Source organism: Gavia stellata, chromosome 33 (genome assembly GCF_030936135.1).
Source record: "Gavia stellata isolate bGavSte3 chromosome 33, bGavSte3.hap2, whole genome shotgun sequence".
NCBI classification, from domain to species: domain Eukaryota; kingdom Metazoa; phylum Chordata; class Aves; order Gaviiformes; family Gaviidae; genus Gavia; species Gavia stellata.
Window position 1 is genome coordinate 4,469,682 of NC_082626.1, and position 22,374 is coordinate 4,492,055.

A 22,374-nucleotide genomic window follows, 5' to 3' on the forward strand; every position below is an offset into this window, starting at 1 on the left:
CAGCCGCCCCAGCGCCAGCCTGCCGCGCCCGCTGCGGCTCCTGCCCGCTGCCTGGTGGGACCCTCGTGTCCCCCGGCCAGGGCTGGGCACAGAGGCTGCCACCTCCGCGAGCGTCGCAGGAGAGCGAGTACCGTGTTCCCGACGAGTTTCTGACTCGTTACGCTACTCGCGTGCTTATTTTGCGCAGCGCCGTGCACTGGGGACCCACCGTCACGCCGGGCTTTCTTCGAGGGGCTCACGGGCACGACTCCTGCCCTGGGACACGCGCCCCGAGCCGGGGGGTCCCCGCTTGCGCCCAGAAGCTGCCGGGCTCGGAGACAAACCTCAGCGACCGGCGGTACGGGGCTGGGAGGCGCGGAGCTCTGCGGGAGGGCCCCTCCCGCCCGGGCACCGCCCTGGGCACTGTCCCCCGACGGGGTCACCCTGTCACCGGAGCCCCTTCCCCGGGACCGCAGCCCCCCAGGGCTGCAGCCCCCCGGGGTGACCCCTTCCCCCGGGTGCCCCCGGGGCAAACCCTTCCCCCGGACCCCCCCAGTTCCCCCTGGGGTGAACCCTTCCCCCAGACCCCCCCAGTTCCCCCTCCCGCGGGCCCTCCGGCTCTCTGCGGGGTGCCCCCCTCCCCCGAAGCTCCCACCGGGGAGCCGGGCCGGTCCCCTCCCGCCCCAGACCCACGGCTGCACGGCGGCACCCCCGCCCGCCCCCCAGCATCCCGTGCGGCTCCCACCACCCCGGGGCCGCAGGCGGCCCCAAGACCCCCTCCAGCCCTCCCCGGGGCGCCGGGCCGGCCTCCACCCCGCCGGGCCCCGGGGCAGCCCGGAGCGGCACCGCCCCGCTCCCCTCCCGGTTCCCGGCAGCCCCCGCCGCTCACTTCTCCACCTCGAGGGCCGCCACCTTCCTCTGCTCGTAGGGCGTGGCGTTCAGCGCCCGCACCGCGCCGGGCGACAGCGGCGCCACGTCCCGCCCGGCGATCACGGCCCCGCCGGGCCCCGCACCCGCCGCCACCGGCGGCCACGTGACCCCGCGCCGCCGGCCCGCCCACGTGACCCCGCCGTCGCGCTCCGCAGCGCCCCCGCGCGGCGCGGAGGCCGCCGGCTGCGCCCCGCCCCGCCGCTCTTGGCGCCCTGCCGCGGATCGGGCCCTTCCCCTCGCCTCAGCACGGGCTGGATGGGACGCGCTGCTGGGTTTATGCCAAAGAGACCTTTAATTACCCCCGCAGTTAACTAAGGAGCTTGTCCCAGGGACCATAGAGGGGCACGAGTCACGGCTGAGGGGGCAGACCCCGGAGGTAGTACACCCAGGAGACCCCCGGCCCCTGACCGCCGGCAGCCCCGGGGCAGGAGACCACCATCCTGGTGGCGACGGGGGCCGGGGCACCCTGGAAGGCGACGGTGATGAGGGCAGTCTTCTTGGAGCGCCAGCTCTCGGGGCCCCTGAGGGTGAAGGCCGGGTGCTCCACCCTGTACTGGAAGGCCGTGGGCTGGAGGAAGACATTTTTGAAGGGGATGGAGGTGGTGCCGCCGGCCTTGACGGGGAAGGGGCCCTGGGGCTTGGGCGGGAGGGCGAGGCCGAAGAGGGGGATGCTGTACTCCCCCCCGAGCCGGGAGGAGAGCCGCAGCGTGGCCCTGACTTCGCCCAGCTGGCAGGGCTCGTAGGTCACCTCCACGCTCACCGCCGAGCCCCCGGGGCTGGCGGGGGCCACGCTGATGGTTCTCTCTGTCTGGAAGTCGGGGCAGTCGGTCTGCGCAGGGGAGAGAAGAGACGGGGTGGCGGGTCACAAAAGCAGAGCCGGCACCTCGGGGAGAAAGCGATGGTCCCCCGCCATCACGCAGGCCGGGGTCCCTCTCCCGTGCCTGTCACTGCACCTGTCCCACCCACACCATACCCCTGGTGAGCACCCACGATCGACGGCCACGAGGACTGTCCAAACCTGCCGAGCAGGGACAACCCTGCACCCAAACCCCAAGAGACCCTTCTGCCAGAGCTGGGGTTTAAGGTGGAAGTCCAGACCCCACAGAACCTGCAAGAGCGGCTCCAACAAGGGCAGCAGAGAGGGGTCTGCGAGTGAGGACAGTCCAGCTAGAGACAGATCCAGTGTCGGTGGGAAGACCCCCGGGCTCACGTGGCCGCCCTGGCTACGCCAGGGCAGGATCCCTCCACAGAGAGGGCTGATGCTGGCCAGATGAGCTGCCTCCCCCCAAAAGAGCCCAGGGAAAGCTGCGGTCACCTGGAGGAGGTAGTCTGTCTTCTGTCGGGCGTAATTCGTGATTTTGGCGGTGATGGTCTGACTAGAGCCCAGTGTGGTGCGGAAGTAGAGGGGCTTCTCCGTCCTGCTCGTGGTGGCTTTCAGGTGCAGGTTGTAGTAGAAAGAGCCCAAATCGCTGCTCTGGAGCACCAGGCGCCCGCTGCTCTCGCCTATTTTCATGGGCTGGTACTCAAAGACAAGGTCAGCCTGGGAGGAATGAAGGGAAAAGCCACTGGGTCAGGCAGAGATGGGGAAGGCAGGGCCCGGATGGGGGAAATCGGTCCCTGGTGTGCTCACGCAGTGCTGGAAGGCAGCCCAGCACCCTCCCTCGCTCCAACTCCTTCTCTCTGGGTCAGAGCCCTGCTGCATGTGGGGGACAGCTCACTTGGGGGACAGTCACCAACATCTGAGCGCCCTCCAGCACTACCCCAGAAGCTTCCCACCCTAAAATGCCCCTATACTCCCCCAGGTCACACAACGCCTCCTGTCAATCCAGGCTGCAAACACCCTGCCAGTGGGGTGAGGCATGCCCTGCAGCCACTCCAAACTGAAAATACCCACGCTAAGTAAGGAGCACGTGGCACAAGGACCTGCCACGTGAGGCCTGATGGGAGCATATCACAAGGGGCAGCATGGCAGACTCCACCAACACAGGGCGATTCCCGCTAGGGATATTCTCACACACTGCTTCACCTCCAGATTACTAGCAGGTCGGAGCTGTCACCCTTGGAAAGAAGCCCCAGATGGTTCATGTAGGGCAGAGCACCCACTCCCAGAAAGGCTGCCGGAAGAGGAGAGCGTACAGGACGAGCTTTGCTCCTACCTCCGACTGTGCAGGAACAGTGAAATGTGGGGGAACGATGACATCGGGCACTTCGCAATCTGTGGCAAACGTCACCGGGACAGGCAGAGGGTTCTCCACTTTGACGGTGGAAGACACTCTCTGCCGAACAGCGGCGGTCATTTCAACAGTGCTGAGGGGTCCCGAAGCGGTGGCCTTGAAAGTCACCATGTAGAACAAGTACTCCTTGGTCACCTCGTTGAGGAAGGTCACCTGAATGAGAGAAAAAGGGAAGCACCATATAAAAATATACCAGCTGTGCTAAGCCAGCCCAAAGAACCCCCCAAGCTCAGCACCCTACTTCCAAGAACGGTGGTAAGCAGCCACCCAGGAAGAGTGCCAGACTGGGGAAAGCACATGTGGTATTTCCACTCTGGAGTCTCCTGATTGCCTATTGCTTCCAGCTCACCAATGGCCTGACCCACCTGTGCTCTGCAGCCCCCAGTGGGACCCTCGCAGAGACTGACACGTGAGTGGGGCACGTGGAGAGGTGCCTGCTGTTCAGTACCCACCCAGGACACCTACAAGCCCACCAGTGGGCACGTGGAGGTATGAAAACAGGCACGTAGCTTCTCAGTGAGCAAACAGCTCCTTGAAGGGCTCCACAGTCTGGTGTCCACACTTACCGTTGCGTTAAAGACTCCTTCCTTGTAGGAGAGGAACGTGAGCTTGTAGTCCTTTTTGGCAGAGCCTGGCACGTCAATGTAGTCCAGCCCCTGCAGCACAGAACTGCTTTCCAGGTTTTCTGGTTTGAGTATGTCCACTACCACGAGGAACCTGTGGGTGAGAAGAATGCAGTGAAGCTCAACGGGAAGGACTCCCATAGGATACCCATCGTGGGGGGGCACAACACAGCTCCTCACACCCTCAATGCCTCAGGCAGAGGGAGCCAGCTCTCATCCCCTCGGAGGAAAACCCTCCAGGATGGGTCTGCATACGCAGAACGTGGGTAGGGTGATCCCAGACACCTACGGCCAGAAATGGGCCGAGGAGAGTAAAAAACTTGCAGGAAGGACCTTCCGGGCAGTGGGAAGCCCTTCCTTGCGCTGCTGCAGGGATTGCTGATGGGACGAGACTTCCTGGGCCGGACTCACCTCTGCGGTCTGTTCAGCCAGTTGGAAACAGGGATGAGCTCAGTGTAGGAAGTCCGACATGGTACCTGCCGGAAAATGGTCCCTGAACACTTTGGGGCCTCAGCAGTCCCTTGCAAGAGGTAGTACAAGCCTGTCCCATCCGGCAATGGGAAGAAGATGGAGCCCTAGAGACAAGAAATAGGATAAGTGAGCTCTCCTGCTCTCTGTCTGGACGAGTTACTGGCTCTCGAGCACACCTGGCCAGTCCCATGTCTCAGGCTGTCATTTGAGCAGCTTTGAGCAGGTCCAGCTGGCAGAGCTGTGACCGCAGCCCTGTGTCCCACGCAGGTGGAGATGGCAGTGTCATACCCGCTCGGGCTGGCACAGCCACGGGACACAGAGGCAACACGTCTGGGCAAGGCAAGGAAGCACCAGCCCTGCAGCAGAGCTGGTCTGACCGTCCTAGCACCCTTTTACTTGCCTTACTAACGTGGGCACATCAGCTGCCAGCCCTGTGCTTGTGCAGGGACAGCCGTGGTAAGGGGGTGGCAGTCCCTACTAAGCTTGACTGCCCCGGCAGTGCTGGGATTAGCCCCAGCATTACTGCCAGGAGAGCAGCCTGTAAGCTAACACGGCAGGGTCCCACCAGCCAGGGTGGGCCACGAGAAGCTCATAACCAGTACTCATCGGGTGCCAATGGGTCACAGCTACCTGCCTGCAGCACCTCCTCTGCCTCCAGAGCAGCATGTAGAGTCCTGCAGTTTTCAGCAAGGCTGTACATTAAAAAGATACTGAGCCTATGCAACCCTACAGGGCACAGATCTGCTCCGCACCCTGGAGACTGAGCCCAGAAGTCTCTGGCCTCCACTCTTGCTCTGGCCTAAATTCTGGCGTGGTGTAAGATCAGCTAGAGGGGGCCAAGGGGCAGGTGTCTGACACCCACCTCCAGCACCCCGGAGCCGTTCGGAATTGACCCCCTTGATTTAAGAGCTTGTCCCTGGTGCATCTCAGAAATAGTGCTCATGGAAACAGAGGGGCCAGTCACCCTACCTGCCCAGCCTGAGACCTGCAGGAAGGGCTCGTTCCAAAGCTCCCACATCACCAAAGGTGATGTCAAGAGAGATTATCTGTGTTGTTTCCCACCCGACTGCTCATGGTGAGGGGGGGCACTGAGAAATGGCAGGGCAGCTTCGCCCCCTCGTTCCCTGCATGCTGCAAAAGGACCCCAGCAGGGCAGTGCTGGCAGAAGCGGTCGCGCCCAGGGCTTGGGGAGCCTGTGCAGCCCACAGGGCTGAGCACAGGGTGGGTCTCCGAGCCCCCCTGGGTTGCACAGGCAGGGACCAGGAGCTGCACAGAACGAACTTCATTTCCTGGACCTTCAGACAACCTGGTTTTTCAGGTTAGCTGCTCCAACACATTTAATGGTCAGTCGAGACTTCCCACCTGCAGTTTCCTTACACCTGGCCTCTAGCCACCAAGAAACCCAGCTTCCAACATGGGATCACAGGATAATTTCAGCTTGGAGGGGACCTCTGAAGGTCATCTTGTCCAACCCTCCTGCCCAAAGCTGGGTGAGCTATGAGGGTCATGCTACCGAGGGTCAGCGTGCTGGCACAGCTCACATACCTGATGCTGCTTCTTCTCAGAGCTCATGGTTAGGGGTTGGTAAATGATCTTGTAGGGCTTGTTTTGTTGATTGGCCTCTAGATGGAAAAATTCAGGCCCCTTCCAGTGTTCCCCCTCAATGACAGGTTGCGTGGTCCAGGCCTCATTGCTTGGGTTGGACAGGAGGATGGTCTGGCTGTGCTCCTGGCGCACGTCGCATGCGAAAGTCAGTGTCTGCAACAGAGGAGCACAGAGGCTGCTTGCTCATACCGAGGAATCCTTTCCACTCGGACTCTGACTAGCTCTACGCACAGGGAGCAGCTTTTCCTCGTCGTATGCAAAATTCCCGTTTGAGCCATAGATTTTGGTGTAAACCAAATTGTCGGTTCTTAGAGAGGGAGAGGAAGGGGTGTTTTGCATGCTGGGTGAAGGGGGATGCCGCCTCCCAAGGAGGGGAGAAGGAAGATGGGGAGTCCTGGAAGGAAATCTCTCCTGTGCAAGGACAAGACCTGCAGCCGCACAGCCCCTTCGTGGGCAGGCTGGAGAGCAGCTCCGGGCTCTCTTTTGGGAGCAAGAGCCAACACCCCCCAGCTGCACCCTCCTGCGATGCCCGTGAGGGCCAGGAGTCCTCCAACGCTGCATCCCTGGGCCCTAGGAGCTGGATGCAGACGCCTTGCCCACTCCTAGCGCTGAATGCCCTCCCCAGTCCCGACAGGGAGGAAAAGTGTGGCTGCGGGTGCAATACTGGGAGTACAGCTGGGCAGCTCTGTGGGGAGGGTCTCAGAAGAGCCCTGCAGGGTGTCCCTGCAGCAAGGGTGCTGCAATGCAGAGCCAGGACAGCTGAGGTGCTCGCTGGAGGAGCAGCACCGTTAACAGGGGAGGAAGGCAATTACAGGGCTCAGAAATTTTGGGAATCCTGCCCAACGGTTTTTTCAGGTCTCTGGGATACCCAGGCAGGATGACAGGCAGGAGCGAGTCTATGCACGTAAATATCCTCCAGTCCCTGCCCTGGGAGAGATGTGGTGCAAACGGTGGTGCAAGGAGAGGACCCATCCTGTCTCTGCTCCAGTTACCTCTTTGGTCACAGGGGTCTCCATGCAGCATCCTGCCAGCGTAAGCCGGAGCGGCTCACTGCCCTGGATGAAGCACTTCAGGTCCTCGTACTGGATAGCATGGCTCAGCTTAGAGGGGTGGAAGGTCACAACGAAGGGGACATCCATTCCTGGGGAGATGTAACCCTTGGCGGGGCTGATGGAGAAATCTGGCTTGAAGCTCACGATGTCCCACTTAAACCTTGCCAAGGAAAGCACAAGGACAGGAAGGAAGGATTAGCAATGGGGAGGCTGCGAACGCAACGTGCCGTTTCTAATCCTCTTGTGGGCTTTTCCACCAGATTTCAGGCATGACGCTGAGCCACCTGGCAATAAGGCTGCAGGCTGGCCAGGACTCAGCTGCACCCATCTGTAAACAAGGTTTTGGTTGTATCCCTTGCTAACTTCCAGGGCCTGACGGCACAGCCTTGGCTGCCCAACTCTCCACTGGGACGGAAAAGCAGAGGGGAACTATCTGGGCAAGCTACAGCTCCATCCAGCCCTCATCCAAGCTCTCAGCCCTCAGAGAGAACAGGGTTTTGCATTACTTGACTCCTATGTCGCCCGTGTTCTGCATGATGATGCGCCGGGATGTGTAGCTCTGCTGCACCACCGCTCCAAAGCTGAGGTGTTCCTGGTCCAAGCTCACATGGATGCCCTGGCAGGAGCCCCGCACCATGAAGAGGGAGCGCACCAGGCCGTTGCACTCCATCGTCACTTCTTCGGTGAATGGCTGGATGCGGCGTTTTGGGGAGAAGGTCACCTCCACTTCACAGGTGTCTCCTTTGGGCTTCAGACTTAGTTCGGTGGTGGGGTTCAAGCAGAGAACCTGCCCAAAGAAATGAGTGGAGACTACTACTACAATTGTAACTACTAGCTCCTGCCCAGAGCAGCTCATAGCTACCAGCAGGCACACCAAAGTGCTCTCCAAGTGAAGGAAGGAGCCTTACCCCAGCTTCTTGGAGCTCTGGCATGGTGGACATGAGACGGAGCTTAAAAGTAAGAGGGGCAGCACTGTTGTTTGCTATGGTGACCATCTTCTTCACCGTCTGTCCGATGGAGAGGGCTCCCAGCTTCACCACCTTTCCTCGTGGGTCCACAACATCAACCTGAGGCAGGAGGGATTAATATAAAGTGAAGGGAAAGAAGGAGAAAAGGTTTTCTGCCACCCTCATGGCAGAAAACCAAAACATGGTAGGCTGGGGAAGAGATGAGGAAAATGAGAGAGAAAGCCATGCTGCCTGCCTGCCACCTGGAGTTTTAGGGTTTGGATTTCATCTCACCTTCATTTTCATGCCCCTTCCTCGGACCTCAACAGTCTGCTGGCAAAGACCATTGATTTCAAAAGGGATGAGCTCACGGTAAGACGCAACCTCTCTGGGATAGAAAGTGATGGGCACCTCCACTGTCCCTCCTGGGCGTAGGACGTGCCCTGGGAAGTCCACCTCCAGGTACGCGGTGTTGGTGAACAAGCAGTTCAAACTGGCAGAAAGCACAGCAAAGAGGAGCAGAGGTGTCACAAGGCTGTGTGTGCTCAGACAACAACATCAGGGCTACTTGGGGCTCTCCTTTCTCCTCCCCCTGCATCTTCAGGATTTCACCCACAGTGGTCACGAGGACATGGAGCAGGCATGCGCTAAGCAAGGGTTGAAGGAGTGTGCGGAGAAGGCCTACCTCATATCCCTGTCTGCCTTGTTTGTGATGACAAGGGTCCGCTGGGCAGGTGGCATCCCAGCATGGTAGATGAAGCAGGCTCCAAAGTCGAGTCTGGTGGTGGAGAAGTGGACAGCGGGCACTACCACGGTGGCCAGGAACACGCAGGTAAACGTGGGACCCTTGCTGATCTGGTGGGGCAAAAGACAGCATGAGCCAGGTGAAGAGGTGGGAATTACAACCCCAAACACCAGAGATGGCTGAGGAAGAGGATGGGGGACAGCTGGCTGCAGTGACCATAAGGAAAAGCAAGTACCAAAGGACCCCAGAATAGAAAGAGAAGGCGGAATGCTTGGGCTAAGAAGGAAAGGGTTTTTGAAGAGTCATGGCCCTGCTTTGTGCAGCCATGTGCTGGCAAGACCGTTCTGAGCTGTGGGACCCGACTCAGGAGGGGCCTGGCAAGGAGAAACAGCTCCATCCCCGCGCACATCTAGAGCCCCTCCAAATTAGGGGCAGAGAGGGCCTGGGGCATACGTCCTGCCACAAAAGCACCTCCCAAAGTAGTCCTGGATAAGCACTTAAGTATTAAAATATTCCATTCAGAAGCTGTCAGGCTCTTTATTGCAGCAGCAGGAGCCTCTCTGCCTCGTTCAGGCTCTTCAGTGACGGAGCTCACCCCCAGCCCTGGCCTCCTGCTGCCAAGCTGCTGCGTAGGGAAGGCGAAGGTCCCGTATTAAACACCGGTGCCTCACCTGCAGCGTCAGCTCTACATCCTTTAAAGAGCACATCTTCTGTGGGTGAAACACCAGCTGGGCCTCTGCTTTCCCCTCCGCCTGCACGGTGCCCGTCTGAGGGGTGACGGCAAGGACCTTCTTACGGGCTGGGGGGCCGCTCAGCTCCCACGAGAAGGTGAAGCTGAACTTGCCGTTATTGCGGATGCTGAAGATGCGCTTGATGTTCTCGTTTAGCTGTACCTGCAGGGAGAAGACGGTGAGGACTAGGGCTTGGAGCACATGCAAAGCGCTGGCTGGCCCAGCAAGTGCTCCTTCATCTTTCACATTCAGCTAATGACCTGTCTGAAAGATCAATCTCCCTCCCTCTAGAGACCCACAGATGAAGAAAAAACGTTCCCTCTTAGTCAAACAAAAAGCTCCTGGTTAAGGCCGAATCTTGCAGGGCTTTGTGGGGCAAATGGTTCAGGGAACCAGCGCTGCTCACCTCCTTGAGATCAATGACGTTGACCTCCTGTGCGCTGAGCTCGGTGACACAGCCGTCGCCGTCCTCACAACTGACAGACGCGTTCACGCTGTAGCCGGTGGCCTTGACATTCAAGGAGAGGGGCTGGGTCTTCCTCTTGACATTGCACTTGAGGTTGAAGACCACCTCTCCTTCTAGTGTTGGTGTGAAGATGACTGTAATGGGAAGCCTGGGGAGAAAAGATCCTTTTTGCTCCATTCACTGCCTCTTTGCTTTCTTGGCCCCACATTGCCTGCTCTGGGAGGGCAGGCTGTGCAATGGCTGTGGTGAGACCCCAGGCCTGGGAGAAACCAGGAGCAGCACTCTGCCCTCCCAGGGCCTTCCGCTATGGAGCGAGCCCTGGTGAGAACTGTTTAGGGTATGATGATCCCATGCAATGAAACGGCAGAGGATACAACGACAAGGCAGCAAACCCTGAGCTAACGCTGACCTTACTGCCCTGCCCATGTGCTACAAGGCAGCATTGGGTTAAGACCCCACTTCTGTCCCACACACAGAGGAGGGCACTCCTAGAGACCCCCAGTCTCTCTGATCTATACGACAAGGGTAACAGCCTCTTTGCAAAGAGGAATCACCCAGCTCCCGTGACAGCTGTGCAACGCGGGTGCCACCAAACTGCCTCTTTGTAATTTCTGTGGATAATTTCTGGGTACGTGATCAAACACAACCAAACTACAGAGATTGAAGGAATTACCACCTCTCAGGTGAGCCACAGTAACTGATACAGGATGTTCTCTTATCTTACACCCTGTGGCAAGCCAAAATTCAGCATCTTTTAAGCCACAGCAAAACTGCCTGGAGCTAACGCGTTCTCCTTACACCCAGGCAGGCTATGAGTGGGCACAGGGACATTTGTGGTGGATCAGCAGATGAGCTGGTGACCTGCTTGAACTCATGATCATGTCTGATCACAAGTCACAGCTGCAGTTTACAAGAAAAGAGCATCCATTTTCTGACAGGTGATCCTGCAAAACACAGCTAGCTGTGTAAGCCTGTTGCTGTCCCCCATGATGGGCTTATATGCTGCTTGTGTGCTTTGCTGCTCTTGGTCGCTTTGCCCAGACCACGCGTGGTGGACTCTGTCACTAAAGGAACACAGAGGAGAGAGGAGACCTTGCACACTTAAGGCTGCTAGCTCAGGGGAATCACAGAGTTAAAACCTCCAAACATGCTTTTGTCATCAAAACTAGAAGATCCAAAGCCTCAACTTCTCCAGGAAGGGGGCCTAGAAGACCGGGGTAACCCCGGCACAGCCACTCTATGGAGAAACCTGAAGTTTCATGGTGTCCCCACTGGGAAGGAACAAAACAAGGCAGACCTATGCTATGGCCAAGAGTCACCTGGTGAATGTGGAGGGGAGAGCGTCTCAAAAGCAAAATGATGGTGCTGCATTTGGCACATGGGAGAGGGAATCTGACCCGTGAGCCCTGTTACCTTGAAAGAGGAGCGATGGAGCCTTCCAGGGGCTCTATTTTCACGGAGGTGTTGCATCCCTCTGAGAAGAGAGAGCTTTCTCTGAAAGCAAAGCTGAAGGCTTCCTTCTCACTGTTGATCATATAGACAGTCTGGCGTACCTCGTGCCCTGGGGAAAGGACAAAGCAGCTGCTGAAAACCTTTTGTTCCTCTGGCCACCAGACCACCACTGCCCACTGTGCTCCTGCCTGCCGGCTGAGCCCAGCAGGCAATCTGCAGTGAGAAGCACTGCCTGCAGCATGGCACGCTCAGGATGCCAACATGGAAACGTACTTCTGACCCCCTGGGCTCCCCCGCATCACCCCCAAATCCCCTCTTGGAAACAGCCCCAACTACATGCCGTATCCCTGACACATGCCTTCCTCCCTTCCCCTTCCTCTCCCTCGTAACACTTGGGTGCCAGGAGCTGGATGCTCTGCTCACAAGTGCCTGTTTCCATTTCCACCTTCCTCGTGGGAGCCTGCTGGAATAACGGGACTGCTGGGCCCCTGGAGAGGTACGCTTCTGAGCACGTAAGCTATAATCATGGTGCTCACCGATTAACAGCAAGTGGAAGTTCAGGTGGGATCTGTCCAGAGTCACGAGCGGGTCGGTGGTGTTGCCCACCAACAGGAACGGGACCGAAATGCTTTGCTCAGGGATTGTAAAGACCCAGAATGATTCTGTGATGTCCAGGTGCCGGGGGACAAATTCAAACTTGATCTGGGGGAGAAAGAGGCAAATGAAGGAAAGTTGCTCCCCCTGGCTGGGTAAGGGGAGTGGGGTGCAGTCTATACCACCAAGAAACCCCCCAAACCTCCACCTTATGTTGCTGTGAGCTCAGAGATAGGCTGTTGTGCCACTTACAGCCCAAAAGCATGGCAGATGCGGGGTACAGGGTGAGGACAGGTTCATCTGCCAGCTCAGTTACATTGCAGTCAAAAGTTTCTTCATGGTCTTGGCAAGCTCACAGAGACATGGGATGCCCAGTAAGTGTAGATATAGCCGGTGTTAAATTGGCATACACGTGTACCGGATCTACTTTCTTAATTTTCTGCACCCACCTCTGCTTTCTTCCCCGGCTGGATCTGACCTCTCTCTGTGAGGCAGAAGAAAGCCACCTGCTCTGGTGGGGCTGCAGGGTCTTGGCAAGTCCACTGGAAGGAATACACGGAACTGGTTGGGTTCATAACCCTGATGGTCCTAGGCACACAAAGCAAAAAAAAGGACTACTAAGGTCGTGTTGGGATGTTAATGACTCTGTCCTGTAGCAGACATCAGGCACTGCCAATCCTGCACACCATCTGGAAGGGGTTATGTGGTACAGGGGAACGACGTTGGGAGCACAAACATTTCACCTGCTTTCTAGGGGCCCTCTTTGTCTCTCAGGTGGCTAAAAATTAATGGCTATCAACAAAGAAATTAGCAAAGAAATTAGCCAAAACCTCTTGCATATTAAAACAGTGAGATCAAGTGAAAGTGGTAAAATGAAGTCCAGCAAGACTCCTTTACAAGATAGTACTCTCTGTTGTGGTTGCAGCCTTCATTGACCCTGTCTAACTGGTATCTCAGAGGTGCAAGAATGTCCCAAGGATGCTCTTCAAAGGGACAAAGGTTGTACTGGCCACATTACATGGGCTGGGGATATGTGGTCCTCCCAGACTGACCCATACCTTACTGAAGACAAAGAACAAAAAATTGGCCAGTTGGTCTTCAGTGAGCAGCTTGTTCCAGCCCCAAAACAGACTGGTGGCCAAGTCTCAGCAGGTCACAGACAAGGTACCTCAGGGCTTGGAAGAGTAGCTAGAGAGGTCTCTGGTTAAGGAGGGTGACTAGGAGACCACAAACAGGGGAAACCATGCCCACACCTACCTGCTGTTCCTGCCGCGCACTCCAATTGCCGCAAACTCAAACACTTTTGTGTTGAGATCGAACGTTGCCCCTTTTGGTCCCTGCAACTCTGGGTTGCGCCTTTTTGCAGTGATGTAGTCAGAGTCTTCCAGTTCAAAGTGGCAGTTTGGCATCAAGCTTCTCCCCTTCACAACCACCTCTGGGCACTTCTGATTTGGCTTCACGTTAGGAATACTAGGAAGAAAGGGACTGGTATTAGCCAAACTAACGTTTCTGGACGGCAGCTGCTTGTCTGTCTCCTTGTACAGCACAGAGCGCTGCATCCTCTCTCCGTGCAAGCGTTGCTCAGCAAATCAAACAGAATTGCACTCCCTGCCATGGAGGCAGCAGAGGTGAAATGGCAGAAGCATGACCAGTTATGTGTCTAGAGACCAACCGCAGCACACAAGTTTCTATGTAGGTAAGGAGGCCGTGCTTGTCTGATAAGGAAGCGTAGCTAAGGACTAGCTGGCCCCTTGACAGCCTTTCTGGATCTCTCGTTCCAGATTTTGCAACCCTCCAGGAGCTTAATATTTCATACAATGTCTTTTCCCACTGTCCCATACCTGCTTCTACCAAGGCTGGATGACCATCTTTCTTTGTTCCTGTACGTTAGTTGTTTCTGCTGCCTCTCTGGGGCTGGCTGTCCCCAGGTCTGCACTCCCACCCACCCCAGTCAGAGGTATTACCACGACTATCCATCAGTAGCATGAGTTGAAAAGTGGCTTGACGTTTCCTACCTGCAGAGCATACGGCTCTGAAAGTCCCCCACGTACACCGGAGAGAACTTCATCTGGAAGAGCTGCTCCTGGCCGGCAGCGATGGTGCCGCTGCCGGGCTCGACAGAGAACAGCGGGGCGGCACTGACGGCGTTCAGAGATGAGCTCAGGGAGGAGGAGACGTGCTCCACAGCACGGTCCAGCTGGCTCGAACAACGGCTAGACCGGAGCTTCACAGAGGTACCAGAAGTGGAGGAAAGGAATTCCCCTGCAGTGAGGAAGAGGTTATAGCAGGATATCTTTCAAGGAGAAAATCCTCTGTTCCCAGCAACTCTGCCTTCTGCTGCAGGCGAACAGAAGGGAGGTGGGATGCACTTGGAGCATCCCTGGCCAAGCGCTTTCAGCAGGAGGACTCCCGATGAAGAAGAGGGAGAGCGGTCAGGTTGCTTTTTGTTTCTGTGTTACTGCTTGCTAAATCGTCATCCCAGAAAGTCCTGGGGACGGGTGTGAAAGTGAGGACGGACAGGAGGGACAACTGAGGGTGGGGGGCAGCAAATAGAGTGAAAAGGCCCAGCAGAGACCCAGAGAAGCACGTGAATCAAAACACACAACTGAACATCAATCTGTAAAGATATTCAGATGATGGACAGGAAGGCTATGTCTATGTTAGCAAATTAAATGGGCCCAGGACTGAACCCCGCTGCTTCACTCCACGCTGTTAAACTCCCTCCATCTCCAGGACTGGGGAGCTAGATGCAAACTTCTCCTGCAGAACTGTTTCTGGCCAGCGTTCCTTCCCAAACCATACCCAGGAACTAACAATAGAGATGTCTGGTGTTACAGCATCTGGGAAAATTTCTGGGCGCTGTTTCACGTCCCAGCACAGCCAGCCTCAGCGCTTAGCATTAAGGACAGCGTTAAGTCCTGCTCCCCAGTTGCCTACAGAACTGAATTTTGTTTGTTGTGCATGGTGGAGAGAAGGCTTTGGGGAACAGCACTGCTCTGTCCTTCACACCCTTTCCTTCCTTCCTCTTTGTCAGGCTTTCATAACCGACAACCAGCCAGCTAATGGCACAGCAGACCGGCTTCAGCACAAGCGTGCCCCGTGCCGGGGAACAGCCAACACCAGGACCCACAGGGGAGGGAGTTAAGCACATTCAGAGCGTCAAGGACTTTGGTTGAGGTCTCCCAGCTCGGCAATCAGACAAGCTGCTTGTGCTAGGAAACGCAAGGGTTGACAGCTCTCCTCATTCCTGTTCCTGATGAGACCTCTTGGACACACAGCCCTGTTTCCCCGCACAACCACGCTGCTCCCAAGGAGACCACGCGCTCAGACACAAACACATTACTGCAGGTCAATGAGTCACGGCCCCGCCGTTGAGCTCCGATGGCTGCTGTGAGCAGGGTCTCCGCCTGCAGCAAACACTCCCGTGCCCGAGTTAGGAGGGTTAATTTAGACAGTGACTTTGCTTTTGCTGTAGACTGGGGAATTGCACACAGACAGTGTCTGCAGGTCAGCGAACCCGTTGTTACACTATCAATTTTCCCAGTCTCAGAGACTTGCCAAAGAAGTGCCCTGACGTCCCCCTTCCCAGTCCCGACCCACCACGTGCCTCTCCCCTGAGCCAGGCCCAGCTCCCGCGCAGAGCACAAGCGTCAGAGCAAGTGTAGGAGGGTCTGAAAGGCAGAGAGGGGGCAAGGAGAAAGTCTCCAGCTGCAGCTGGGAAGATGCTGGTGAAGGTGGGTGACCAGACAGCGATGAAAAAGCAATTCATGCTCTGGGTTGAAGTGGTATAGTCTTCTCACAAAGCCCTCAGCTACCAACTGAAACACCCCGGGCACTCCCAGCTGCCACAGAAAGCTAGTGCCTTACCATCCAGACTGGGCAGGAGCAGCTCCCCAGTATGGCTCACTGCCCTTTCATCCTCCACAGCCCTCATCCAGGTGTATTCCAGGGCCACATTCCCTGTATTGGACAGCTGGAAACTGAAAAGCAAGGAGGAGGCATAAAAAGAAAACGTCCAATAAATACCAAGCAAGTAGAAAAGTAACCCTGTACGGTGGGCTCCCGGCACCCCTTTCTTTATGCTGAGTAGCATCTTCTTCCCCAGACAACTCTGCCACGTCTAGATCGCTGCCCTGGGCTGCCCCGAGACAAAGTATTTCAAAGTTTGGAAGTTTAAGAGGAAATGGCAGACATGGTGCCCAGGAGAATTAATCCAAGGGTCTTACTCTGGTCTTTATGTCTCGGTTTGGTGTTATTTTGACTGAAAACTCGTCTTCAAGCAGATAAGGACAGGCAACACACAATGAAAGCAAAACCATGGTTGTTCTCAGCAGAAAGGCATGGCAGGATGGCAACCACCATCTCCTGCTTGGCTTTGTGTGTAGATATGCGGGCCCCAGCACCCAGCCAGGACTTGGAAAGGATGAAACCAAAAAATTATGTGTTTAAAGGGAAGAACAGCAGGTGAGACTGCTCTAGGGAAGCAGACACCGTGTCAGCCCTGGGCAAAGGCAGCTCCCACACGCAGGTCCCTGCCTGGCCTCCAGCACTCACGTGAACGTCCTCGTCTGGAAGAGCAAGGTCTCCTCGAACTGAATCATGTCCGTATCCAGCTTGAACTCGGCGTAGTCAACGACAGCACTGAGGCGAAGCTCCACCTCACGGCTGCTCTTCTCCAGGACAGTGTGAGCTGGTTCTGGCTCTGGCTCGACCACCTCCAAACAGGACAGGAAAGAATCACTGAGCAGAGCCCAGAAAGCCACGCTGAACAGGGAGTCTTTTGGCCTCCAAAATCAGCCACATAGAGGGGCTAGAAAGGACCATTCCCATTTATTTCCCTGGAAAGATGATAAAATGTGACCCTTCCGCTACAATATTTGTTTCTACCTACTGATCAGAGGAATCACCACGACTGCAAATACACCCATGGGGACTATGGCCGGGTATCGGTCCCCGTGTTTCAACCCTGCAGAGTGTCTGACCTTCTTCCTGGCTCCCCATAAATCTAGCAGGCCCCTAAATTAGGATTAAGTTCCGCTGCTGGAGCTCTGTGGATGGAGAACCCCAAGAATGAACAAACCTAGAAAGCACCTTTTCCTTCTTGTCTTAGGAGAAAGTGCTTTCCAGACGTCTCGGGTGGGGCAACAGCCACACTGGTGGGGGCTGGGGATGGGCATTTTGGGATGGGCACAAACTCACTAGGAAAGTCTCCAACTGCTGATGCTCGGATGGGGAAGAAGTTTGGTTTGCAGGTCTTACTTTGGTTCAGAAACTAGGGAAGACCCATCACCCAAGACAAGTGTGTTTGGCAAGAATGATAGTAAAAGCAAGAGTTTCTGGAGATGATACTTCTCCGAACTCCCGCATGACTGCCATATAGTGCCTGGGCTGCCCCATAATGAGCTATCCCACACGATATAGAGACCACAACTAAAATCTCCAGTACCAGTACAGACAGAGCTCAGAGCTCACCCGCAATGTGCTGGTGGGCTAGCCAGCATACACGAAAGAGCGCTAGTGTTGCTCTCCACTTTAAAACAAGGGGACAGAGCGCAGTGGATTTAACTCCTTGTTGGTGAAAAGGCACTGATTCAGATGAATAGATTTTCACACCATAAAATCAGCAGAGACTGATAGTTTGCACGTGGCTAAATGTCTCTTGTAAACTAAACATCTCTCGTCAAAAAGACTTCCCCATCTTGTGCGAGCGTAGCAGGTCACCGTGCATCCACCTCTCCCCTAAAAAGCACTGCTGGTTAACCTCACGGATGGATTAAATGTCAGGAGGAAGCAGGAGCCAGCTTAGCCAGCAAGGAGGGTGGTCTGCTGCCGTTGGCAGCTCTTTTTGTAGAAGCTCAGTTAGCTTTTTACCTTCTTCTTGAGAGGCCACGTGGCTGCCGGGCCCCTCGCGGCATCCACCCACTTGACGGTGCGCAGGCGGTCGTCCCAGTCGGTAACCAGCTCTGGAGGCAGCTGGAAGGCGATCCTAGCCACCTGACACTTCACAGGGTGCTTTTGGAAAGCGACCGCAACATCCGATTTCAAGGTCACCGTGATGTCCTTAGCACAGCCAGCATGGAGGTGTCCCACCTAGGGAGAACCGGAAAGCCAAGACCAAACTGGAATCACTGGCAAGGGCAAGACTGACAGCAAAGGGATTGATGTGTTGAGGAGCTGTGCCAGGGATCTGCATTTTATTGTGTATTTATCTGAAGTTTGATAGGGAAAAAGTACAAACAAAAGATGCCACCTCCCATAACACGGAGCCTTTTCTGCCGGGCTGACAGCCCTGCCCCAGCAAAGCCAGGGATTGCATCTCCTACGTGGCACTGGAATGGGCTCTCACTGGGACGTGGTGACTCCCTGCTAACTCCTGGCAACCCGCCGGGAAGGGCTCGACCAGCGGGGAAAGGCAGAGCCGTTCAAACTCACCTGGGGGGAGAAGTGAAACGGGGTGTCTGCCAGCCACTCAAACCGCACCGCCTCCCCCCTGCTGCGATTGGTGATGGTGAAGGTCACGGGGTAAGGTGTCCCGATGTGACAGTCCCCGAATTGGATGTGATCCACTCTGGTAGCTGTTAAGAAAGAGAGCAAGGGATCTCAGCGTGCTGTGAGGTCCGCCCGCCCCCCTCACACGCACAGACACACGTATGTCCAACTCCTTTCCTCGCTCCAAGCCTTCCTCCCTCTGGGAGGTGCAGATCCCCATCCTACCACTTTCAGAGATACACCCTGACATGTCCCTAAACACGCGGCTGTGTCTGTGCAGAGGGGACATGCGGTGCAGCACGCACGGCCTCTGTGCACAGGGCTGGCACGCTCACAGACCACCAGACCTCCTTTTAGAGATACTCAGCTGAACGCTGGCATCTCTGACCCTTCCCTCCCAGCCTGCACGCGTCCCCCTTGACAGAGGATCCTCCCTTGTGTTCTCAAGCATGGCTGCTCTGCAGGCTACAAAAGGCAACAGGATCTGTCCGCTAAGTCTGGACCACACCTGCACTGGCACAGGGTGAGCAGAAACATGTATTTTCCTCTTCCTTGCTCCATCTTGGCAGCCTCTCCTTTCTTACCCTCAATTATGTCTTCTTCCAGATTGCCTTCAGTGTTCTCTTCGTTGCTGTCTGCCACTAGTCCATGGATGTTATCAAGCGTGAAGTCATCCTCGTAGCCTTCACCCACCAGCTGAATGTCGGTCTCTTCATAGGGGTTGTCCACCACTGAGAGGTGGATCTTCCCTTCCACACGTTGGGCCAGGCTGGGTTTGAAAAGCACGTCAAACTCTGCTAATTCCCCGTGATGCAGGACCAGGCAAGCGGTGTGGGGCTTCCTCCCTGCACAGCAATGGAAATCAGAGACAAGTGATACAGCTGTACAGAGGAAATATTCCATCGGGTATAAGAGGAATAAGAGGTTGAAACACAGCTGTCTCTAAGCACAGGTTCGCCCACCACTGGTTCCAGACCCTCCTCCTATATTCACAAGACTATGAAACCACCATGTATATCACTGCTTAAGCATCTCAACCTTAGGTTAACACGCAGCTCTCACTCAGACTTCTCAAGCCGTACGTAAAGCTGAGTCAAAGAGCGGTTTTGGCTTTTGTTGGCTGGCTGTGGGCTCAAGGGCTGCCTCTGTTCAGGCTGGTAACTCCCCACATGCAGCAGAGACCTCAGACGGTCCATTCAAGTGCTGATAATTCCCCGACAACTCAACCCACCACGTCCAGAAGAACAGAAAAACTTCCTACAACTTGCTAGGAGGAAACTCTGCAAAGAGTCCACGGGAAAAAATAGGGGTACAGAGAGCCCCAGGAAAGAAAGTATGTCTAACATCTGGCTGCTGCTTGGCCAGGCCAAGAGCAGGGCACGCATCTTCCCTGTGTGAATGACCACACTTCATGGTTAATGAATTTACCTTCTCCAGGAGAGTCCTCCTTCGTGCCCGCAGCTTGGTAGATGCAGTGTGTGGTGGGCCTGGCTTTCAAGAAGAAAACTCCCCCTTCATCCAACAGGTCTATCATCAACTGAGAAAAGGGAACACAGAGAACGACCACACTGGTGTGGGTACAGGGTGGCACGCGGATCGACACCGTACCGCTGCTGGTCCAGCACGGGGAGCCCAGCACGCTTCCCCGCTTCAAACACAGCTCTTAGCACAAAGTTTAAGTAAAATCAGACAGAAAAAAAGAGTGTTCAGAGGCATTGGGATATCATTAAATTAGAACCAAACAGGACAGAAAGTACTAAAAGCAATGAGCAGAATGGAATTAAACTACAACTGAGTTTAATTAAAATGTAGTAAAATGTGATCAAATACAATCTAATGTAACTAGGACATGCCACATTCCCACATGAGAACCAAAGCGGGAGAAGAGAGTCGGGAGGAAAAACACCCCATCAACTTTCTTGTGTTGTGTTGAACTGAAAAGGATAGACTGGTCAGAAACTCACATTGCCAAGAGGAACACCCTTCCTGGAAAGCAGAATTCAGTCATTTGCTTAAAAAGAATTTCTGAGACCCATTCCTGTGCAGTTCACTGCGGCACAGAGTGGAAAGAGTAACCGGCATAAAACCCACGGGTGGGTCAAGACTAGCGGAGACAGCAGCAGTGGTTGCAAAGGAGAGGGGGACAAAGACGAAGGGCTGATGGAACTTTCCTAGAGGGATCTGGCTGAGAAACGAGACTTTTCCCACTGGTTTGCCAAAGCATCTTCCAGAAAGTCAGAGGGAGTTATTCTCCTGCGATGGAGTGGCTCTGAGCGCAAGGCACGGGTTTCATTTGGTGTTCAACTGCACACATAGAGTAGCGGTGCATCTGTGCACCTCTACCACGTTTTTTGGTGCCCTTCCTCCATGGCACAAGGACTTCTTCCCAGACCAGAGCATTCCCTGAGCAGGTCCTCACCTGGACAGGTATGACGCCATCATTCTGAAGGACCAGAGACAGTTTTTCTGAATCACCCAGCAACAGCTTCTTGAAGAGCAGCAGTGGGTTCCCTCTCTTATTGTGAAGGACCGGGCGCAAGACCGTCACTCGAGGCAGATGCCCATCTCCACTGATATCGAAGGTCAGGCTTTGTGCTTTAATTGCTGCAGGGCTGCAGGAGAGGCAGAGGAGAAATCCTTACGGCTGGCACTAACCCATTTCCCACTTGGCAATCAATGAAGCGAGTGCCATCCACTGCGTTTTCCCTGGCTGCTGCTCCTGTACCCCACGACACAGCTCCCTCTCACCCCTCTCCTCCCAGTCAGATCAGGGCCATTCACAAGAAGAATCTGCTCTGAAGAGACAGAGCCTTCCAGAATAACAGTTAAAAATAATTTCACTTCATCGACTCATGCACTACAGCAGGTAAATAATGAGGCAACAGATGAGACATGGCAAATTCACTGGCTGCGGTGATATGAGACATACGCAAAAAGCACAAGCACAGCATGAAAATAGTAGAAAAGCAAGAAGGGAGAAGTAAATAAATAACACAAGGAGGAAATAATGCGTGCTGACTTGCTGGCACAGAAACCGCTTCATCTAACGCTTTGTCCTTGGAAAGCCCCAGCTCAGCTGTCGCACATCTCCGTTTCTTTCTGATTCAATAACTTCCAGTTGGCTACCTGATGTTCTTCATAGACACTCATATAGGCTAAACTATGACCCTTATTTTTCTGCTCTGCTCTATCTAGTAGTTACTGCCTCCTATATTACCTAATGCTAAGTACTCGACCTAAGGCTAATGAAAGCATTAGGGTTAACAAGAGGTCGACGTCCTCCCAGAGGAGAGGCAGCTATCAGAAAGGTGTCCCCGACAAGATGCCCCAGGGTGAATTACCTTGCCTGGACATCAAGGGATGCCTCAAAAGTGCACTGGTAGCTCTGCATCGCTTGCGGAGTGAAGGTCACTGTAGCAAAGGCGTGGGAGCGGCTGGGCACGCACATCCGAACGGGATCCACCTCGAAAATGTGGCTAACAGGGCTGTTAAGCTTGGGGAACCCACAAAGAGGTGTTAGGAGAAAACATCCTTCAATATGATTTGCCTTAGTCACGTATTCGTCATGGGGAACAGCCCCAGGCAGCATTTTCCTTCCTGCTTCCCTGGACAGGCTCCTTCCATCTCAGGGGTGACTCCAAAGTGGCGCTGACCTTGCACACGAGCTGCCAGAAAGCCCAGGAGTGCAAAAGCTTGCTCTGAGCGCTGGGCAGCCAGCCCAGCGTACTTGGGAGGTGGGGACTGCATGGCAAACCCCACAAATAACCTAGAATTGGCCTTTAAAGAGAAGGGAAAGATCAGGGAGCCTGAGGAAATGATCTGCTTCGAGCCCTGGCACATCAGTCCAGTAAAAGCCCCCATCTGAGCATGCTTCCAAGAAGGGTTCAGGTCTCCCACCAAAGATACAGAGGGTTGAGCCAAAACCTTGCTTGAATCACGGAATCACTACAGTTGGAAAAGACCTGTAAGATCATCAAGTCCAACCATCAACCCAACCCCACCATGCCCACTAAACCATGTCCCACAGTGCCTCATCCACACATTCCTTGAACACCT

At 55.3% G+C, this 22,374-nt stretch overlaps 1 protein-coding gene across 1 annotated transcript in view; it reads right to left on the reverse strand.

Annotated features, from left to right (window-relative positions):
• Positions 1-1,258: 1,258 nt before the first annotated feature.
• Positions 1,259-22,374, reverse strand: part of LOC132320049 (hydrocephalus-inducing protein homolog) — a 144,031-nt gene continuing 122,915 nt past the window's right edge. Inside the window, exons 59-84 of the mRNA XM_059832151.1 lie at positions 21,660-21,811; positions 20,738-20,930; positions 19,747-19,855; positions 18,903-19,163; positions 18,262-18,404; positions 17,701-17,919; positions 16,384-16,544; positions 15,697-15,809; positions 13,845-14,091; positions 13,087-13,299; positions 12,279-12,417; positions 11,772-11,937; positions 11,197-11,344; positions 9,724-9,931; positions 9,258-9,479; positions 8,527-8,696; positions 8,136-8,334; positions 7,803-7,961; positions 7,401-7,681; positions 6,835-7,054; positions 5,783-5,995; positions 4,178-4,341; positions 3,710-3,860; positions 3,066-3,296; positions 2,225-2,449; positions 1,259-1,738 (exon numbers count right to left, since the gene is read on the reverse strand). Coding sequence (XP_059688134.1) covers positions 1,259-1,738; positions 2,225-2,449; positions 3,066-3,296; positions 3,710-3,860; positions 4,178-4,341; positions 5,783-5,995; positions 6,835-7,054; positions 7,401-7,681; positions 7,803-7,961; positions 8,136-8,334; positions 8,527-8,696; positions 9,258-9,479; positions 9,724-9,931; positions 11,197-11,344; positions 11,772-11,937; positions 12,279-12,417; positions 13,087-13,299; positions 13,845-14,091; positions 15,697-15,809; positions 16,384-16,544; positions 17,701-17,919; positions 18,262-18,404; positions 18,903-19,163; positions 19,747-19,855; positions 20,738-20,930; positions 21,660-21,811 — 5,187 coding nt within the window. The remainder of the gene's footprint in view (positions 1,739-2,224; positions 2,450-3,065; positions 3,297-3,709; positions 3,861-4,177; positions 4,342-5,782; positions 5,996-6,834; positions 7,055-7,400; positions 7,682-7,802; positions 7,962-8,135; positions 8,335-8,526; positions 8,697-9,257; positions 9,480-9,723; positions 9,932-11,196; positions 11,345-11,771; positions 11,938-12,278; positions 12,418-13,086; positions 13,300-13,844; positions 14,092-15,696; positions 15,810-16,383; positions 16,545-17,700; positions 17,920-18,261; positions 18,405-18,902; positions 19,164-19,746; positions 19,856-20,737; positions 20,931-21,659; positions 21,812-22,374) is intronic.